This window comes from Martes martes (assembly GCF_963455335.1).
Source record: "Martes martes genome assembly, chromosome: 8".
In the NCBI taxonomy this organism is placed as follows: Eukaryota; Metazoa; Chordata; class Mammalia; order Carnivora; family Mustelidae; genus Martes; species Martes martes.
In genome coordinates, this window is record NC_137895.1 from 7,367,385 (window position 1) to 7,383,969 (window position 16,585).

At 50.0% G+C, this 16,585-nt stretch overlaps 1 protein-coding gene across 1 annotated transcript in view; it reads right to left on the minus strand.

Annotated features, from left to right (window-relative positions):
- The window catches only part of ACO2 (aconitase 2), a 56,305-nt gene that overhangs the window by 17,428 nt on the left and 22,292 nt on the right, over window positions 1-16,585 (minus strand). The window contains exons 3-4 of the mRNA XM_080811160.1: window positions 4,605-4,741; window positions 693-951 (exon numbers count right to left, since the gene is read on the minus strand). Of these exons, the coding sequence (XP_080667286.1) occupies window positions 693-951; window positions 4,605-4,741 (396 nt within the window). The remainder of the gene's footprint in view (window positions 1-692; window positions 952-4,604; window positions 4,742-16,585) is intronic.

Genomic DNA, 16,585 nt, shown 5'->3' on the forward strand with positions numbered 1-16,585 from the left:
GGGGCGGAAAGGGTGGCGCCCAGAGCTGGCAGAGATCTGCTGTGGTCAAGGGCAGCCACACACAAAGGTACCACAGGCAGGGGCTGGGGGAAGGAGCGGCAATCTCATTCCACACGGAAGGCTGGGAAGAATTCAACAAAAAAAACTGTTCCCCGTGGCACACACTGTTTCTACCTCGTGAAGCAAACTCCCAGAGGAGAGCCCCCAAAGAGGCCAATCGGTGAGAGACAGCACTCAAGGCGGGGGGTTCCCTGCACAGGGCCTCGGCCCCCTCAGATTTACAAACAGCAACACCATCTGCCTGCCTCCCGGCCGGGGTCCTCAAAAAATCAGCCAACACGTGAGCATACAGCTGAGGCTGGTGGGAGGGGACTCTTAAGTCACCTTCTCCAGAGCAGCCAGCAAGATGTACCAGAAGCTGGTGGCTGCATGATTTTCCCAACAGAATAGAAAAATGACTACAAAAATATGCCTTTAATGTAGGAAGATTAAGAGTGATTTGGGGGTTTCTGAGCTTTTTTTTTTAAGGCTCTGTATTTTCTAACATCCTTACAATAAGCAAATGGTATTTAATTCAGAGTTAGAAAAGAGCAAAAATGTTTCAAATAAGACTACACCGAAGAGCCTAGCTCGAGGGCTCTGCCTCCTGTCCCAGGCCACACGCACTGTCCCTCAGCGTCCCTTCCACTCACCTTGGCCCGGCGCAGGTCCTTCTCACCCCCGAGCTGGGCCTCGATCAGATGGTCGCAGTGGATGGTGGACGGCACGGCCACCTTGGGCAGGCCGCTGCTGATGAACTGCAGCATGGCCATCTGCGCCGTGGCGTCCTGCATGGCCACGCGGTCGGGCCGCAGCCGCAGGTACGTCTTGCCCCGCTCGATCTCCTGTTTGGCCGGCTCATCCAGGTGTCCATAGACGATCTTCTCTGAGAGGGTCAGAGGCCGGTTCAATCTGGGGGAAGAGGGAGGGGCGCTGGCTGCGAGAGCCCGGGGGCCCACCCACAGCCACGCCCTCTCTGCCCCGAGGCGACCCTGACGGTGGGCACGGCCAGGGCGCCCGCGCTCCATGCCAGTAGGCACGAATCTGTCTTGCTCGCTGCGGTCCTTCTGGCACACGGCACTCACCAGGTGCTCCAAAAATCACTTGATGAGTAAGTGACAATATCCCAAGAAGTGGGCAAGGTTGTTTTTTTCTAAGGATACCCGCTTTTCCAGCATGCTGATTTTCCAGCATTTTTTTTTTTTTTTAAGATTTTGTTTATCTGACAGAGGGAGAGACACAGCGAGAGAGGGAAACAAGCAGTGGGAGTGAGAGAGGGAGAAGCAGGCCTCCTGCCCAGTAAGGAGCCTAACACGGGGCTTGATCCCAGGACCCTGGGATGGTGACCTGAGCCCAAGGCAGCCACTCAACCAACTCAGCCACCCAGGTGCCCCCGCCCCAACAATTTGTTAGTCTTGACACGCGTACACACCTGTGAACGCTCCACTGCAATGAAGGTAAGAACACATCCATGACCCCCAAAAGTTTTTCTATGGCCCTTTGTCATCTCCTGTCCCCATATCTCGAGCAACCAGGGACCTGTCTTCATTCGGGTTCATTTGCTCACAGCACATCCTTTTAGCTCAGCATGGCTCTAAGCACCTTAGTGTACGTGAGCCTCTGGCTCCTCAAGACATGGACGGGGAGCCCGTCCCGCCGTGGGCAGAAGGACTGCCTGGGGGACGACCCAGCGACAGGCAGAGCCAGGAGGCCAGGAGCCGAGCACTGCGACCCAGCCATCCCTCCCTCCAGAACACCTGGAAGCCAGAACCAGGCCCAGGCTCCGGAAAGTGCTCGATCACTCGCATTCTCAGAGCCCACACCGCTAGGACTCTGCTGGGAAAGCAGAGACACTCCTGTCCGACGGCCTGGGTTCCAGCCCCTCACTCCCACACTGATCCAGTCCCGAGAGCAAGAGCTGCCTACGGAGCTGGCTCTGTGGACAACAGCAGAGCAACCGGCAACTCTGGAAAGCTCTATGGTTCTGCCGTCATGAGAACCTCGAGTAAAAATAGCACGGGCCTGAGGTACAGCCTGCCCCCTTTTGTGGCAGCGGCTGCAAGGCTGGGGTACGGGCAGTGACTCACGGCTCGGAGCACAGCCCCTTTCCGGCCCCAGGGGAGACGAAAAATAGCACATGGGCTTGAGAACCAAAGACCTTGACAGCGAATGCCTGAAGCTGTACAAAAAAGCCTGACGATGACAAAAGCCGAAGGACGAGTTCAGGACCGCATTTCCTTAAGAATTAACTAGGGATGGCCAAACGGGGCCTGTGCGTCCATCTGTCCCTCGGCTTTACTGGTTGACAGAGACCTAGTTTCCCAAGAATAGAACTGGGCCCCCTCTGTCTCGAACACAAGGTGGAGGCAGAGTCCCTCTGCACGTCCCCCGGCCTTCGACGGCCTTCTTCACATTTTCATCCACTGACCTCTGTTCTGAACAGCCTCACTCCGAACCAGCTCCCAGGGTGCTGCTGGTGCTGCTCGCTCATGGACCACATTTGGAGGAGTCGGTCCTAAACCAAGTGAATCGGAATCGGGACCCAGGTGTTGGTAGTTCTAGAAGTTTCCGAGGTGGGGTGCCTGGCTGGCTCCACTGGTGGACTCCTAACCTTGGGGTTTTGAGTTCAAGCCCCATACTGGGTGGAAAGATTACTTAAAAATAAAATCTTTTAGAGGCGCCCGGGTGGCTCAGTCAATTAAGCATCCAACTCTTGGTTTCAGCTCAGGTCATGATCTCAGGGTCTTGAGATCCAGCTACACGTGGGGTTCTCAGACCAGGGCAGAATCTGCTGAGTTCTTTCCCCCTCCCTCCTTCCCCCTCTGCTCCTCCCCCTGCCCGTGCATGCACTCTCTTGCTCTCTCTCTCAAAATAAAATAAATAAATAAAATCTTCTACAAAAACAAAATTTTTTAAATATTTTTTTTAAAGATTTTATTTACTTATTGGACAGAGTTCACAAGTAGGCAGAGAGGCAGGCAGAGGGAGGAGGAAGCAGGCTCCCTGCTGAGCAGAGAGCCTGATGTGGGGCTCGATCCCAGGACCCTGGGATCATGATCGAAGCCGAAGGCAGAGGCTTTAACCCACTGAGCCACCCAGGCGCCCCAAAAATAAAATCTTTTAAAAATAGATGAATAAAAGCTTCCAAGGTGGGGTGCCTGCATGGTTCAGTCGGTTAAGCATCTGCCTTCGGCTCAGGGTCCTGGGATCGAGCTCCACATTGGGCTCCCTGCTCAGGGGGGAGCCTGCTTCTCCCTCTCCTACTGCCTCTCCCCCAGCTCATGCTCTCTCTCTCACTCTCTCAAATAAATCAATCTTAGAAAAGAAAAAGCTTCCAGGATGATTCTACTGGGCACCCTCGACGAAACCCACAACAATGCCAGAACAAACAGTGAGAGGCAATGGGGCCAGACAGACCTGGGTTGAGTTTGGGTCCAACCACTCAACAGGTGCATGACCTCAGACTGGGTACTTCCCCAGTCTGACACTCGATTTCCTTATCAGCAAAATGGGGAGGCAGATATAACAACAATCTATAGGGGTTGCTGAGAAAAAAGAAAGGTATGTGAAGGGCCTAGAACGAACCAGACACACAGGCAGCTACTATTCCCACAGCCATCCCTGGTGAACACTCCTCAGTTCTTACTCTGATCAGGTGATGCCTGGCCGAAGGCTGCTGGAGATGAAGACTGTGATAGTCTCTCCCCCCTCAAAACCAAAATGAGGACACCAGGAAAGAGGAGACCAAGTGTCGGCAGAGAGGGAGTGTGGGATGGTGGCTAGAGCACTGGACGAGGGCAGGGAGACAAGGTCCCACTGCTCGCTCACTGTGTGCCCCTGTCAAGTTGCTTCTCCACCCAAGCCTGTTCCTTGGCTATAAATGGATATACTCATATTTTTCTCTCTTAATCCCAGGGTCATGGTCACCGGGTGGGCAGGCGCCCAGTCCTGTCTATAGTCTTTCGAGCTCCGGGGGCAGTGCTGGCTGCTATGTACTACCAGCACTTCCCTTCAACCTCCTGTGGTGTCACGTGCATCCTTCCGGTGCCAGCGTCGGGGGCAGGACCTGGCACACAGGACAGCAGTGCAAAATGGCCACCATTCCACCAAATGAGGAAAGAGAGGCCCAGAAAAAAAGATATGCTCGAGACCCCACCTGAGCTTCCTTCTGGGTCTCAAGCCTGAGCACTCCTCGAGACCTATACACCAAGGGGGAAATACAGATTGCAGCCTTTGGGCCTGGCGGATCCCGGGGGCTGGCTCAGGGCTGGAAAAGGCTGTTGGAGGGTTCAGGCTATAGTGCCAAAGAGTGTCTGAGACCTTCCCTATGCAGAGCCCAAATCACCAGGCTCCTTGACGGATTCTTCCCTGGCAGAGAAGGCCAAGGCCCATCACCAATCTGCAATGCCTTTCCTCGGCAGGGAACTTCGTACCCCAAAGGCCTCGATCCTATCGCCATCACCAGCCATCCTTTGCCAAGCACCTCCCATGCTGCCTGAAAGGGGCAGGAAGCAGACGCAGCACCTGGGGCAGTCTCCACAGCCCCCCGCCCCCCACAGCCTTACCGTTTGCGAACAATGTCAATGTTCTTCTCTAGCAGGTCATAGCGGATGTACTCATGGGGCTCAAAGTGGCTCATGGCCACCTTGGCCCGTTGGCACAGGACTGAGGCCACATGGTACTGCCGCACACCCAGGGCTTTCTGCAAGAAGACAGACAACAGTGACTGTCAATGGAGTACTGAGGACCCTGTCTGCCCTGGGGGACGGATCAGTGGGGCGAAAAAAGCGAGGAGGAAGTAGCAAGAGCTCCCCAGGCACTGCAGCCTCAGTGCCCTCCTCTGAGGCACGGGTTGACCCAGCAGCCACGGAACACAGCCCGTGGCAGCAGAGAGTGCAAGAGATTCGTAGTCAGAATTGCTGGGATCAAAGTCAAGTTCTATCAGCTTAAGAAAACCTCCCATCATCTGAGCCCCAGAGGAGACGGGTAGTGGGGTTACCACTGGCCACAGAGATCACACCGGGTTACCGGATGGTTAAATACAAACATACATGAAAGTCCTCAATAAGGCTATAAAGCACTGCCCGAACCACAGCTGTCCTTCTACCTGCACGACACGCTCCTTGAGGGTTGAGATCAAGCCTTATTTGTCTTACATTTCTGTATCTGGACTCCTGGGACATAGTAGACTTGAGAAATAATTACTGAATGGCTGAAAAAATGAGGGAAACCCTGTGCATGAGCTTTGATGTTTCCTCATCCCTTCAAAGGAGGCCCCCTTAAATGTGTAGCAGACAGACTTATTTCTAATGACCAGAATGGGGCGGGAGGCCACGTGACCACCAAGACTGGTCCTAAACAGTAAAGGCTAAAACCATCATAAAAAATAGCTTCTTGGGGGCGCCTGGGTGGCTCAATCGGTTAAGCGTCTGCCTCAGGGTCCTGGGATCGAGCCCTGCACCTGGCTCCCTGCCCGGCGGAGAGCTTGCTTCTCCCTCTCCTTCTGCTGCTCCCCCTGCTTGTGCTCTCTTGCTCTCTGTCAAATGAATAAATAAAATCCTTTTTAAAAAATTAAATAAAGGATAGCTTCTGCCCAGCCCTCTCTGACTGCTCTGGGGGAAGACAGTCACTGCGTTAAGACATCTGCGCAGTACTGGGGAGGACCGGAGAGGTCCACTCACAGAGTATCGGAGGATTCTTGCCAATAACCAGCACCACCTTGCATGGGAGTGCTCTAGCCCAAGACCCAGCCTTCAGGTAACTGCAACCCTGATCAACACCTGACTGCAATTTCCTGACTGATCCCAAGCTAGAACCACCCAGCCGAGCTGCTCCCAAATTCTGGTCCACAGAAACTGTGAGTGAGAAATCTTGATTGTTTTAAGTCTTTTAAGTCTTTAAGGGGGCAATTTGTTTTGCAGTCATAGGTAAGGGGCTGTTATGATGAGGTCTATATTAGTTCATTTTATTTATTTATTTTTTAAGATTTTATTTATTTATTTGACAGAGGCCGCAAGTAGGCAGAGAGGCAGGCAGAGAGAGAGAGGAGGAAGCAGGCTCCCCGAGAGGCAGAGAGACTAATGCGGGTCTCGATCCCAGGACCCTGGGATCATGACCTGAGCTGAAGGCAGAGGCTTTAACCCACTGAACCATCCAGGCGCCCCTATTAGTTAATTTTAAACTGTAACAACCTTTATAGGGTACACTGTGATCAGGGAAAAATAAAGGAACCCCAAAAATGAGAGGGAAAGGGATGGCTGCTTCCCTTCTAGGTGATGCTCCTGGTCTAGCGGGTCATACTGATGGGTAAGGGAAGAGGCAAAGCTCCAGCCACTACCCCCAGGCCCCCTTCTTTACGTCACCGGAACATTTAGATCCAAACTATGCCAACCCTGCCATCTGAGCCAAGACAGGTGCACTCATCAGTGAGAGCCCACCCCATTAGGAAACGGCACCCCAACCACCATCCACCGGACTGCGCCAGCAGGAGGGTCCTCCCCAGTGCAGACTGCAAACCTCTTGCCCCCTCCCAGGGGATCCTCACTATGTGCCTCAGGGGATAGGTATGAAGAATCCACCAACGGCGCATCAAAAGACTTCAACAGCCTGCACACTCAGCCTGCCGGGCAGAACACGGGCGACAGCAGCCGGGGCCCCTGCACAGCAGGGGAACGGGGAAAGCGGGGCTGAAGCTGGCGGCCAGTAACTATGGAGTCATCTCGGTCAATTTACCCTAAGCACTCGTTTCCTCACAGAGCTACTGTGGGGATTAGCAGTTACATAAAGTACTGGCACAGTTTCTATTATTACCCCCGTAAGAGAAACCACACAAGCTGTTCTGTTCTGCAACTCGCTCTTCTCATTTGTCAACACACCTCAGACACCTTTCCAATGTCCACATACAGATCTATCTTTCTTTCTATAAATTAACTGTCCTAAGCTTTAGGTTCCTTAGAAATAAGAATAAAGGGGCACCTGGGTGGCTCAGTCGGTTAAACATCCGACTCAATTTCAGCTCAGGTCACGATCGCGGGGTCTGGGAGCCCTGTGTCAGGCTCCAGGCTCAGCCCGGAGTCTGCCTGTCCCTCTCCCTCTGCCCCTTCCCCAACCACCCCCGCCCTGCTGCCTGCACTATTTTTTTTTTTTAAGATTTTATTTATTTATTTGACAGAGAGACAGCAAGAGAGGGAACACAAGCAGGGGGAGTGGGAGAGAGAGAAGCAGGCTCAATCCCAGGACCCTGAGATCATGACCTGAGCCAAAGGCAGCTGCTTAATGACTGAGCCACCCAGGTGCCCCCAAAAATATTAGGGTTAGGAAACAATGCCAGGGCGCCTGGGTGGCTCAGTTGGTTAAATGACTGCCTTCTGTTCAGGTCATGATCCTGAAGTCCTAGGATCGAGTCCCGCGTCAGGCTCCTTGCTCAGTGGGGAGGCTGCTTCTCCCTCTGACCCTCTCTCGCCCCACGCTCTCTCTCTCTCTCAAAAAAAGAAGAAAAAAGAAAAAGAAAGAAACAATGCCAACTGGAGAAAAAAGGGACAAAATCAGATGATCTCACCTAGACTACAAGTAATGGATAAGAGAAAATTATTAACGCCCAGTGGTGCCAGCGCTCTGCTAAGTGTTTTGCAAGCGTTACATCTTCTCATCCTCATGGCCATCCAGTGAAGCGTCGCCTATGATTAGCCCATCTTCCAAGTGAGGAAACTGAGGCTTGCAACAAGTGACTAAGGCCACAGAGTAGCAAGCAGGACTGGATTCCAGCCTGACTGACCCACTTACCTGCCCTTGCCCTGGGCATGCTACGTAACTCCCTAAGCCTTCCCTCCAAAACGGAGGTGAATTCTGTTGTTAGTAACAAAGGAAATCACCGCCTGCTCAGCCCTTGACCGCCATGGGCTCTGCTTTCCAAACATCTGGGCACAACAGCCAGCACTGGCCAGGAGGACTTCTGGCCACGACGGGCGTGTTCTAGATCCGCACAACCAATACCCTGGCCGCTAGCCACACGGAGCTGCAGAGCACCCTGGGGCCGGTGAGTGATGCTCAGGAGCTTTCAATGTTATTCAATTTTAATGAACTTAAAGTGAAGCTGCCACATGGGATGGCTCAGGTTTATATACTAATAAGGAGCGAAAGCGTTTTTTCGGAAGCCTGAACAACTCGCATGTTCCTTAAAGCCCTTTTTCTACAAAGGTCCCTTTATGCTTTTAAGTTGGGAGCGCCACCCACACACACCTCCCCACGCCAGGAGCTTATCAGCCTGCACAACCACAACCACCCAACCCACTCCTGCACGATTTCAGAGTCCTCGCCGGCACGCTCAGCCCAGCTCTGCGTCCTCGCACGGTCTGCTTTCCAGCTGGCGTCCACCCTCGGGGACCCCACTTGCTTCCTCAGGACGACAGCTCCCAGACCTCAGAGGCATCACCATCTCCTGAGTCTGTTAAAAATACAGAATCCGGGGGCGCCTGGGTGGCTCAGTGGGTTAAAGCCTCTGCCTTCGGCTCAGGTCATGATCTCAGGGTCCTGGGATCGAGCCCCACATTGGGCTCTCTGCTCCGCAGGGAGCCTGCTTCCTCCTCTCTCTCTGCCTGCCTCTCTGTCTACTTGTGATCTCTGTCAAATTAAAAAAGAAAAAAACCTTAAAAATAAATACAGACTCCTACACTGTACCCACGTCAGTGACTCTGTCTCCAGGGTGGGGTCCCTCACCTACTTGAAGTCACCGCACCCTGTCATCTTCTCTAATATCTCGTCTTGGCCAAGGGGCCCCAGAGTTATTTCAACCATCCCTTTACATGGCAGGTTTCCTAATCCCGCAACAGCCTTACCCTGCCCTGGGCCGAGGGTAAAGCCTTTGTTCAAGGCTGCTACCAGCCTATGAGAGCCCACCGCACCGTGGACACACACTCGCTTCCAGACGCTCTAACACCCGACCAGCCATCTTCCTCCTAGATGGCAGAGCCGCGCTGTACTTGGAGGCTTGGTTTTCTTTGCAAAGCTCTACCTTTATCTTGATTTAATCTCATCATCTGTTTCTATCTGCCTCCTGCCCCTGGAGTCTACAGGAGCCCTGGTCAGTCACCCCACGTCCTGACAGGCCGTCCTTCCCAGTGTGTGTCAGTCACAAACACAGCACAATTCCCAGGCTCTTCATCCAAGCCTCAGTGGGACCCATTCCAGGCTGGGCTCCCCAGGGCACACGTCTGGTCAGGCCAATAGTGGTCTATTTAGCAACTCTGCAGGTCTTTTTAGCAATTCTCCAGGTCTTTCGTCCACTGCAAGAGCTGCCCAACTGTATTTTCTTTCCAGTAGGCTCCATGCCCAGTGTAGGGCTTGAACTCACGACCTGACATCCAGGGTCACATGTTCTGTGAACTGAGCCAGCCACGCGCCCCAACAGCCACCTCAGTGCCTTGTCACTAAGGCCTTGTTTATTTTGCTGTTAGGGACTGCCTGCCTGACAGGTCGAATTCCCTACAGAAATCAGTACTCACGCTCATAAAACTAACTACTAATACCCCCCAAAAAGTAAAAGATGCTACTTTGGCCATGAGACCTTCACACAATTCACTTCATCCCTTAAGGCCTTAGTTTTTCACACCCAGAACAGGTGAAACCTCAGCCTTGCTCCCCCTTCAGTGCTGTGAGAGGCCGACATGCATGAAATGTCCGGTGCAAATTCTGGAGAGCCCCACATTACAAGATGCTTACCCCAGAGACGGGCCTCAAAGGCAAGGACATCATGTATCAGATTCACAAACCCCACAAATATCACATGTAAAATGAAGATTACAGGGACGCCTGGGTGGCTCAGTGGGTTAAAGCCTCTGCCTTCGGCTCGGGTCATGATCTCAGGGTCCTGGGATCGAGCCCCACGTTGGGCTCTCTGCTTGGCGGGGAGCCTGCTTCCTCCTCTCTCTGCCTGCCTCTCTGCCTACTTGTGATCTCTGTCTGTCAAATAAATAAATAAATAATCTTTTTTTTAAAAATGAAGATTACATTCTGGGTGGTTGCCACATGTCCATCCCCCCCATCCCCTGGAATAAGAATAAAACAGCTGGGGGCGCCTGGGTGGCTCAGTGGGTTAAAGCCTCTGCCTTCGGCTCAGGTCATGATCTCAGGGTCCTGGGATCGAGCCCCACATCGGGTTCTCTGCGCAGCAGGGAGCCTGCTTCCTCCTCTCTCTCTCTCTCTGCCTGCCTCTCTGCCTACTTGTGATCTTTCCTCTGTCAAATAAATAAATAAAATTATTAAAAAAAAAAAAGAATAAAACAGCTGTTACTTATTAAGCACCTGCTCTGTGCCAAGCACTTTCTGTGCCTAATTTTGAATTCCCATGACAACAGGGCCAGGTCACTGCTCTTCTATCTCACAGATGTGGGAACTGCAGAGCAGGGAGGTTAAGCCAGAAGTCACACACTGGTCAGTGGAGAGCAGGGAATCTGGGATGCAAATTCAGGTCTGTCTCCAGAGACGGGTCCGTTCCCCTGGCTTCTGCCATTCTCTCAGCCCTCACAGCCCACCTTTTCTCACTAAAGGTGGCACCGTGTGATGGTTGGTCCGGATTGAGGATCTGTACCCAAGACTGCTCAGCCCTGCAGCACCATTAAGCTGCTATGGCCCTGGACAAGTTATTTTGCCTCCCCTACTTCGTTCCTCCAGAGAGAAAATGGAGATAAACTTCATAGTGTTATTATTTAATAACACTATTTAATACGCTGGGTTTTGGCACAGATCCTGTTCATTACATGTTCTTGTGTTATCTTCCTCCATAAAGGAGACAGATGCAGAATGAAATGTGAAGCTGTGTTCCTTCTCCGGATGCTGGCAGAAGGGTCTCTTCGTTTGCTTACTACAAACACAGATTTTTTTTTTCCCCTAGATTTTATTTATTTGTTTGAGAGAGAGAGGGAGCACCAGCAGTGGGGAGGGGCAGAGGGAGAGGAAGAAACATACTCCCTGATGAGTAGGGAGACCGATGCAGAGACGGATCCCACGACCCCAGGATCAGGACCTGAGCCAAAGTCAGACACTTAACTGACTGAGCCACCCAGGCACCCCAACAACACAGCTTTTAAAGGCTCTTTTGGCAGATCGGCATTTTTCAGAAGACTTAGCTCGTCTGGGCCTTTGGCATTCTTGACCCTCTTCTGATGTATTCCAGTGGCTGTATAATTTCTTCTTGGTTACTTGCCCTCTAGCTTTCACCAACTTATTCCAAAAATCTAAGCTGATGTCTTTCGGTGCATCTCTTTCTTCTCTCCTGCAAATGACTTGCACTTTGTCAGAATTTGCCTAGGAAAAGCCCCTCATCCCTCTGAAATCCTTCCTACTTATGGGGTCCTGGCGGTGGGGTCTCACCTATTTGGTCTCAGTCATTCAGAATGTGCCTTTCTAAAGGCACCAAACATGCTGAACTTCGCTGGCCAGTAAAAATTCTAAAGTGATCTGCCACAGGACCTTTGTACATGCTGCTTGCATGGCTTAGAATGTTCTCTGCCTACCCTCATTCCCAATCTGCACTTTGTCTAGGTCACTCCTACTGAACTTTCAAGTTCCAAATTAACAGGGAATTCTTCCTGAACTCCCAGCCCAACCAATGCCTATCATCTATGCCTACTTATTACTTCTCTTTTTTTCTTTTAAAGATTTTTATTTACTTGACAGAGAGAGTCATCACAAGTAGATAAAGAGGCAGGCAGAGAGAGAGGGGGAAGCAGGGTCCCCGCTGAGCAGAGGACCCGATGCGGGGCTCGATCCCAGGACCCTGAGACCATGACCTGAGCTGAAGGCAGAGGCTTAACCCACTGAGCCAGGCACCCCCTTATTACTTCTTGACATTCATTTGTGAGACGGTATCTGTCTCCGCTAGTCTGTAAGTTCCACCAGCGAGGGAAGTGTCTGTTTATTCATAATAAATATCCCATGACTGAACACTAGGTCCGATACACAGGAGGTGCTACATAAATATCAATTAAACCAAGACTTGCTTCTGCTTGACCACTGAACCATACTGAACAGGGTTAAATACAGAGCAGGTCTGGTTAATCTTGTGAGAGCAAATAGTTAACAAATCAATAATTTACCAGATTCAGACGCTCTTGGTTAGAGTATAAACAGGTTCAACATTTTTTTTTTTCTTAAGTAGGCTCTACGCCCAGCGTGGAGCCCAACACGGCTTAAACTCGGGACCCTGAGATCAAGACCTGGGTCAAGATCAAGAGTCAGGTGCTTAGCGGCTTAACCAACAGAGCCACCCAGGGGCCCCCAGGTTCAGCATTTCTGAAAGACAATTAGGTAATACCTATTGAAATGTAAAATGTTTGTGTCTTTTAACCAGCTTTCCTCAACTCCAGAAAGCTAGTTCACAAAAATGCTCACATAATTGAGCACTGAGACAGGCAAGGCCATTCTCTGCAGCACCATTCTTAAGAGAACAACCCAACTGTCCAAAAAGAGGGCAATGATTGAATAAATTCTGGTTCATCTACCAAAGAATGCCATCTTACAGCTATTTAAAAAGAATTAACTTGGGGCGCCTGGGTGGCTCAGTGGGTTAAGCCTCTGCCTTCAGCTCAGGTCATGATCCCAGGGTCCTGGGATCGATCCCCGAATCGGGCTCTCTGCTCAGTGGGGAGCCTGCTTCCTCCTCTCTCTGTGCCTACCTCTCTGCCTAGTTGTGATCTCTGTCTGTCAAATAAATAGATAAATTCTTTGAACAAAAATAAACAAATAAGAGAAAAAAATAAAAATAAAAAGAATTAACTTGAGGGGTGCCTAGCTGGTTTGTGACTCTTGATCTCTGAGTCGTTGAGTCCAAGCTCCACATTGGGTGCAGAGTTTACTTAAATAATTAAAAACTTAAAAAAAAAAAAAAGAATTAAAGGTGGTGGTCCATAACACTGTGAAAGTAATTACTGCCACCGAACTAAATACTTACACATGGTTAAAATGCAAACATTTATGTTACATACATTTTACCATAATTAAAAAAAAAAAAAAAAGGAGATCTACCTTTACTGGCAGAGAAAAACTTCCATGACACATTCAGGGGAAAAAAATAAGTAGCAAGATAGTATTATGAGAGCTCATTTCTATAGAACAATAAATCATAATTCACACGTGTAGATATGTTAACAAATGAAATGTCTGAACTGTGCATGGCAATTATCTCTATGGATTAGAATTATGGGCACTTTTACTTTCTAGGACAAGTATTTCTGTAACTTTTTTTTTTTTTAAAGACTTTTAAATTTTATTTATTTGACAGAGAAAAGAGACAGAGAAGAGACGGAATACAAGCAGAGGGAGTGGGAGAGGGAGAAGCAGGCTTCCTGCTGAGCAGGGAGCCCAATGCAAGGCTCGATCCCAGGACCCTGGGATCATGACCCAAGCTGAAGGCAGACGCTTAACGACTGAGCCACCCAGGTGCCCTTTCTGTAACTTTTAAATGTGACATGATAGGAGTTCCTTTTGCAACCAGGAAAAAAGGAGCAAGGCAGATAGGAGCAGAAAGCATGCAGACTGTGGAGTGGTACAGCACAATCATTTACCGGCAATTTGACAATCAACAATGTTCTGTGTCATTTTTTTTTTTTTTTAATGTGCAAACCCTTTGTTTCAGCAAGTTAATTTACAGGAATCTGTTGTTAGTAAGGAAGAGGGTAGGTATGTATACGGATGTTCTTCCTACTATTCTTGACTTTTCCTTTTTTTTTTTTTTTTAAGATTTATTTATTTGAGAAAAGAGCGAGAGCGAGCCAGAAAGCACACGAGCAGGGGGGAGAGGCAGAGGGAGAGGGAGAAGCAGACCCTCCACTGGGCAGTAAGCCTGACACATGGCTCCATTCCAGGACCCTGGGATCATGGCCTGAGCCGAACGCAGATGCTTAACCGACTGAGCTACAGGTGCCCCCAACTTTTCCTTATGTGTAAATATTTATAACAAAAAAATATTTTGAGAAAGATACCAATTATGGTTTAAATTTCTTTTTTCTTTTCTTGTTTTTTTTTTTTAAAGTAATCTCTACCCCCCAACATGGGGCTCAAACTCACGACCCTGAGATCAAGAGCTGCATGCTCTACCTACTGAGCCAGGCACGCCAACACTTCTTATAATTAGAAAAAAATACAACCAACATTAATTTTTAATTAAAAATTAAACGCTCAAGGGCGCCTGGGTGACTCAGTGGGTTGGGCCGCTGCCTTCGGCTCAGGTCATGGTCTCGGGGTCCTGGGATTGAGTCCCGCATCGGGTCCTCTGCTCAGCGGGGAGCCTGCTTCCCTCTCTCTCTGCCTGCCTCTCTGCCTACTTGTGATCTCTGCCTGTCAAATAAATAAATCAATAAAATCTTAAAAAAAAATTAAACACTCAAAACCAAAAGATAAATATTCCTACAGACTGCTTGCTGCGGAGTAAAAGCAAATTGATCTTTTCATAAAGCAGCTTGTCAATATGAAACCCACAGGAACACCTACACCCTCTGAGCAAGCAATTCCGTACCTGAAACTCTTATCCTGGAGAAATAATTCTAAACATGAATGATTGCTTTTTTTGTTTTAAGATTTTACTTATTTATTTGATAGAGACAGAGACAGCGAGAGAGGGAACACAAGCAGGCGGAGTGGGAGAGGGAGAAGCAGGCTTCCTGCTGAGCAGGGAGCCCAATGCAAGGCTCGATCCCAGGACCCTGGGATCATGACCCGAGCTGAAGGCAGATGCTTAACAACTGAGCCACCCAGGCACTCCAAGGAATGATAGTTTTAAGTACTATGTAGCAACGCAGGAAATTGTCTATGATACAATAATATATGGAAAAGCAGGTTTACATACACACGGGCTACAAATGCTATAAAACTCATGTTCACAGGGGAAAAAAAAAAAAACAAAAGGAAATGCACTAACATCATAAAAAAAAAAATGTTTGGGTTAAGAGGGAAAATTATTTTCTGCTATAATTCCCCAAATCTGTATTGAGGTGATGTGTGGAAAAGAGACTGGTAGCAAGCTGTTTTCAGCTGGCATAGAGAGAGCTGAAGTCCCCTAGTGTCACTGTATTTTTGTCCCCGAACTCCAATTTTGCAATCCAACATTCCAGCGAGGGCACCACGCTCAGATGGCCGAAGAGCCGGGGTGAGCCTGCCCCATGGGGCACTTCCCCGTGTGCAGACAGAACAGTGGAAGCCCCCACGTGACGAGAGGGAACATTCCAGGCATGGGAGTCCAGGGATCTGGCCTCCTAGCTCAGTCACTGGGTACCCTTATAATAATCTCGTCTCTCTGTGCCTCCCTTTCCACTCCTATGAAACGGGACAAGTGGATCATTCCAGTGGCTCAAGGCCACCTGAGAGGTTGCAGCTTCTAGGCCGTGCCACTCCTGGACCTGTCTGTCAGAGTCACCTGAGGTGGAGCCTAAGCGTCGGTGGAGACAACCAGGTCACTCTCATGCTGCTGCCATGTCTGGGAACCACGGGACTAGATGTTCTCCAAAGTTCTGTCCAGCGCAGATTCTATAAATACTCCTCCCCAGCACGCGGGCTCTCAGAGAAGCCCGTGTGTTCCCCAAAGGCCCAGAGCAAAATGTAGCAATGTCAGAGTAGATGCACCTATACCAGGGAGGAACCACCCCCCACCCCCCCGGGCTCAGGCTTTTCCGCATTGGCCTTTGCCTCCCCACGGGGAGCTGTGTGCGCGCGTACGTGAAACCCAGCCCGGCGTGGAGGCCCAGAGAGCATTACATGCTCAGAACCCTACCTGCTCATCACTGGCCCCCTGATGACTGGCCAAACGGCTTACTCCTTCTGTTGTAAAATATTAATAAAATAAGGGAGAATAACCCCTATCCAGACCACCTCATTTAACAATGAACACCTTCCTAGGTGCCGGATACTGTTAGCGGACAGTTCCCAACCTTTTTAAGTTAAGGCCCATGAACAAAGTAACTCATTTTGGACATCACAGTTAGGCTGACAGACGAGGCTGCTGCTGGAAGGCACCTGGTGGGGGCGGGGGGGCGGTGTCAGGATCTCTGCACACCTGTGTCCTATTTGCTAGAGCGCACCTGAGGAAAGCTTAGCTGTACCCACTAAACTCCAGAATACCCCCATGCTGTCCCTACAGGCAGGATCACAACCTGGTGGGGTAAGACAGACACGGAAACTAAATGTGGTCCTATTAAAGTTGCTCTTGTGACATTAGGTCTGAGGTTCAGCAAAGGCAGGGAAATATGAATGGTCAAGTGAGAAAGAGGCCAAGACCTTCTCCAAGGTCATGTTTGAGTTCAAGTTCAAAAAAATTGGCTACAGATGCAAAAGCCAAACAGAATGACTCACTTAAAATTGCGTGGCATTTGTGGAGTCATGATGGAAGGAGGAAGTCATTCAAAGTCCACTGTATCCTCGTGTAGTCACCTCAGAGGGACTGTCCTAGCAACTTTCAAATATTGGCCATGGGATGTTCTGAGCTAACAGAAGCCTTAGAGAAGGGGCTTTCACATTTTGACTGAGAACACACATGCACACAAAATATATTTTATGTTGT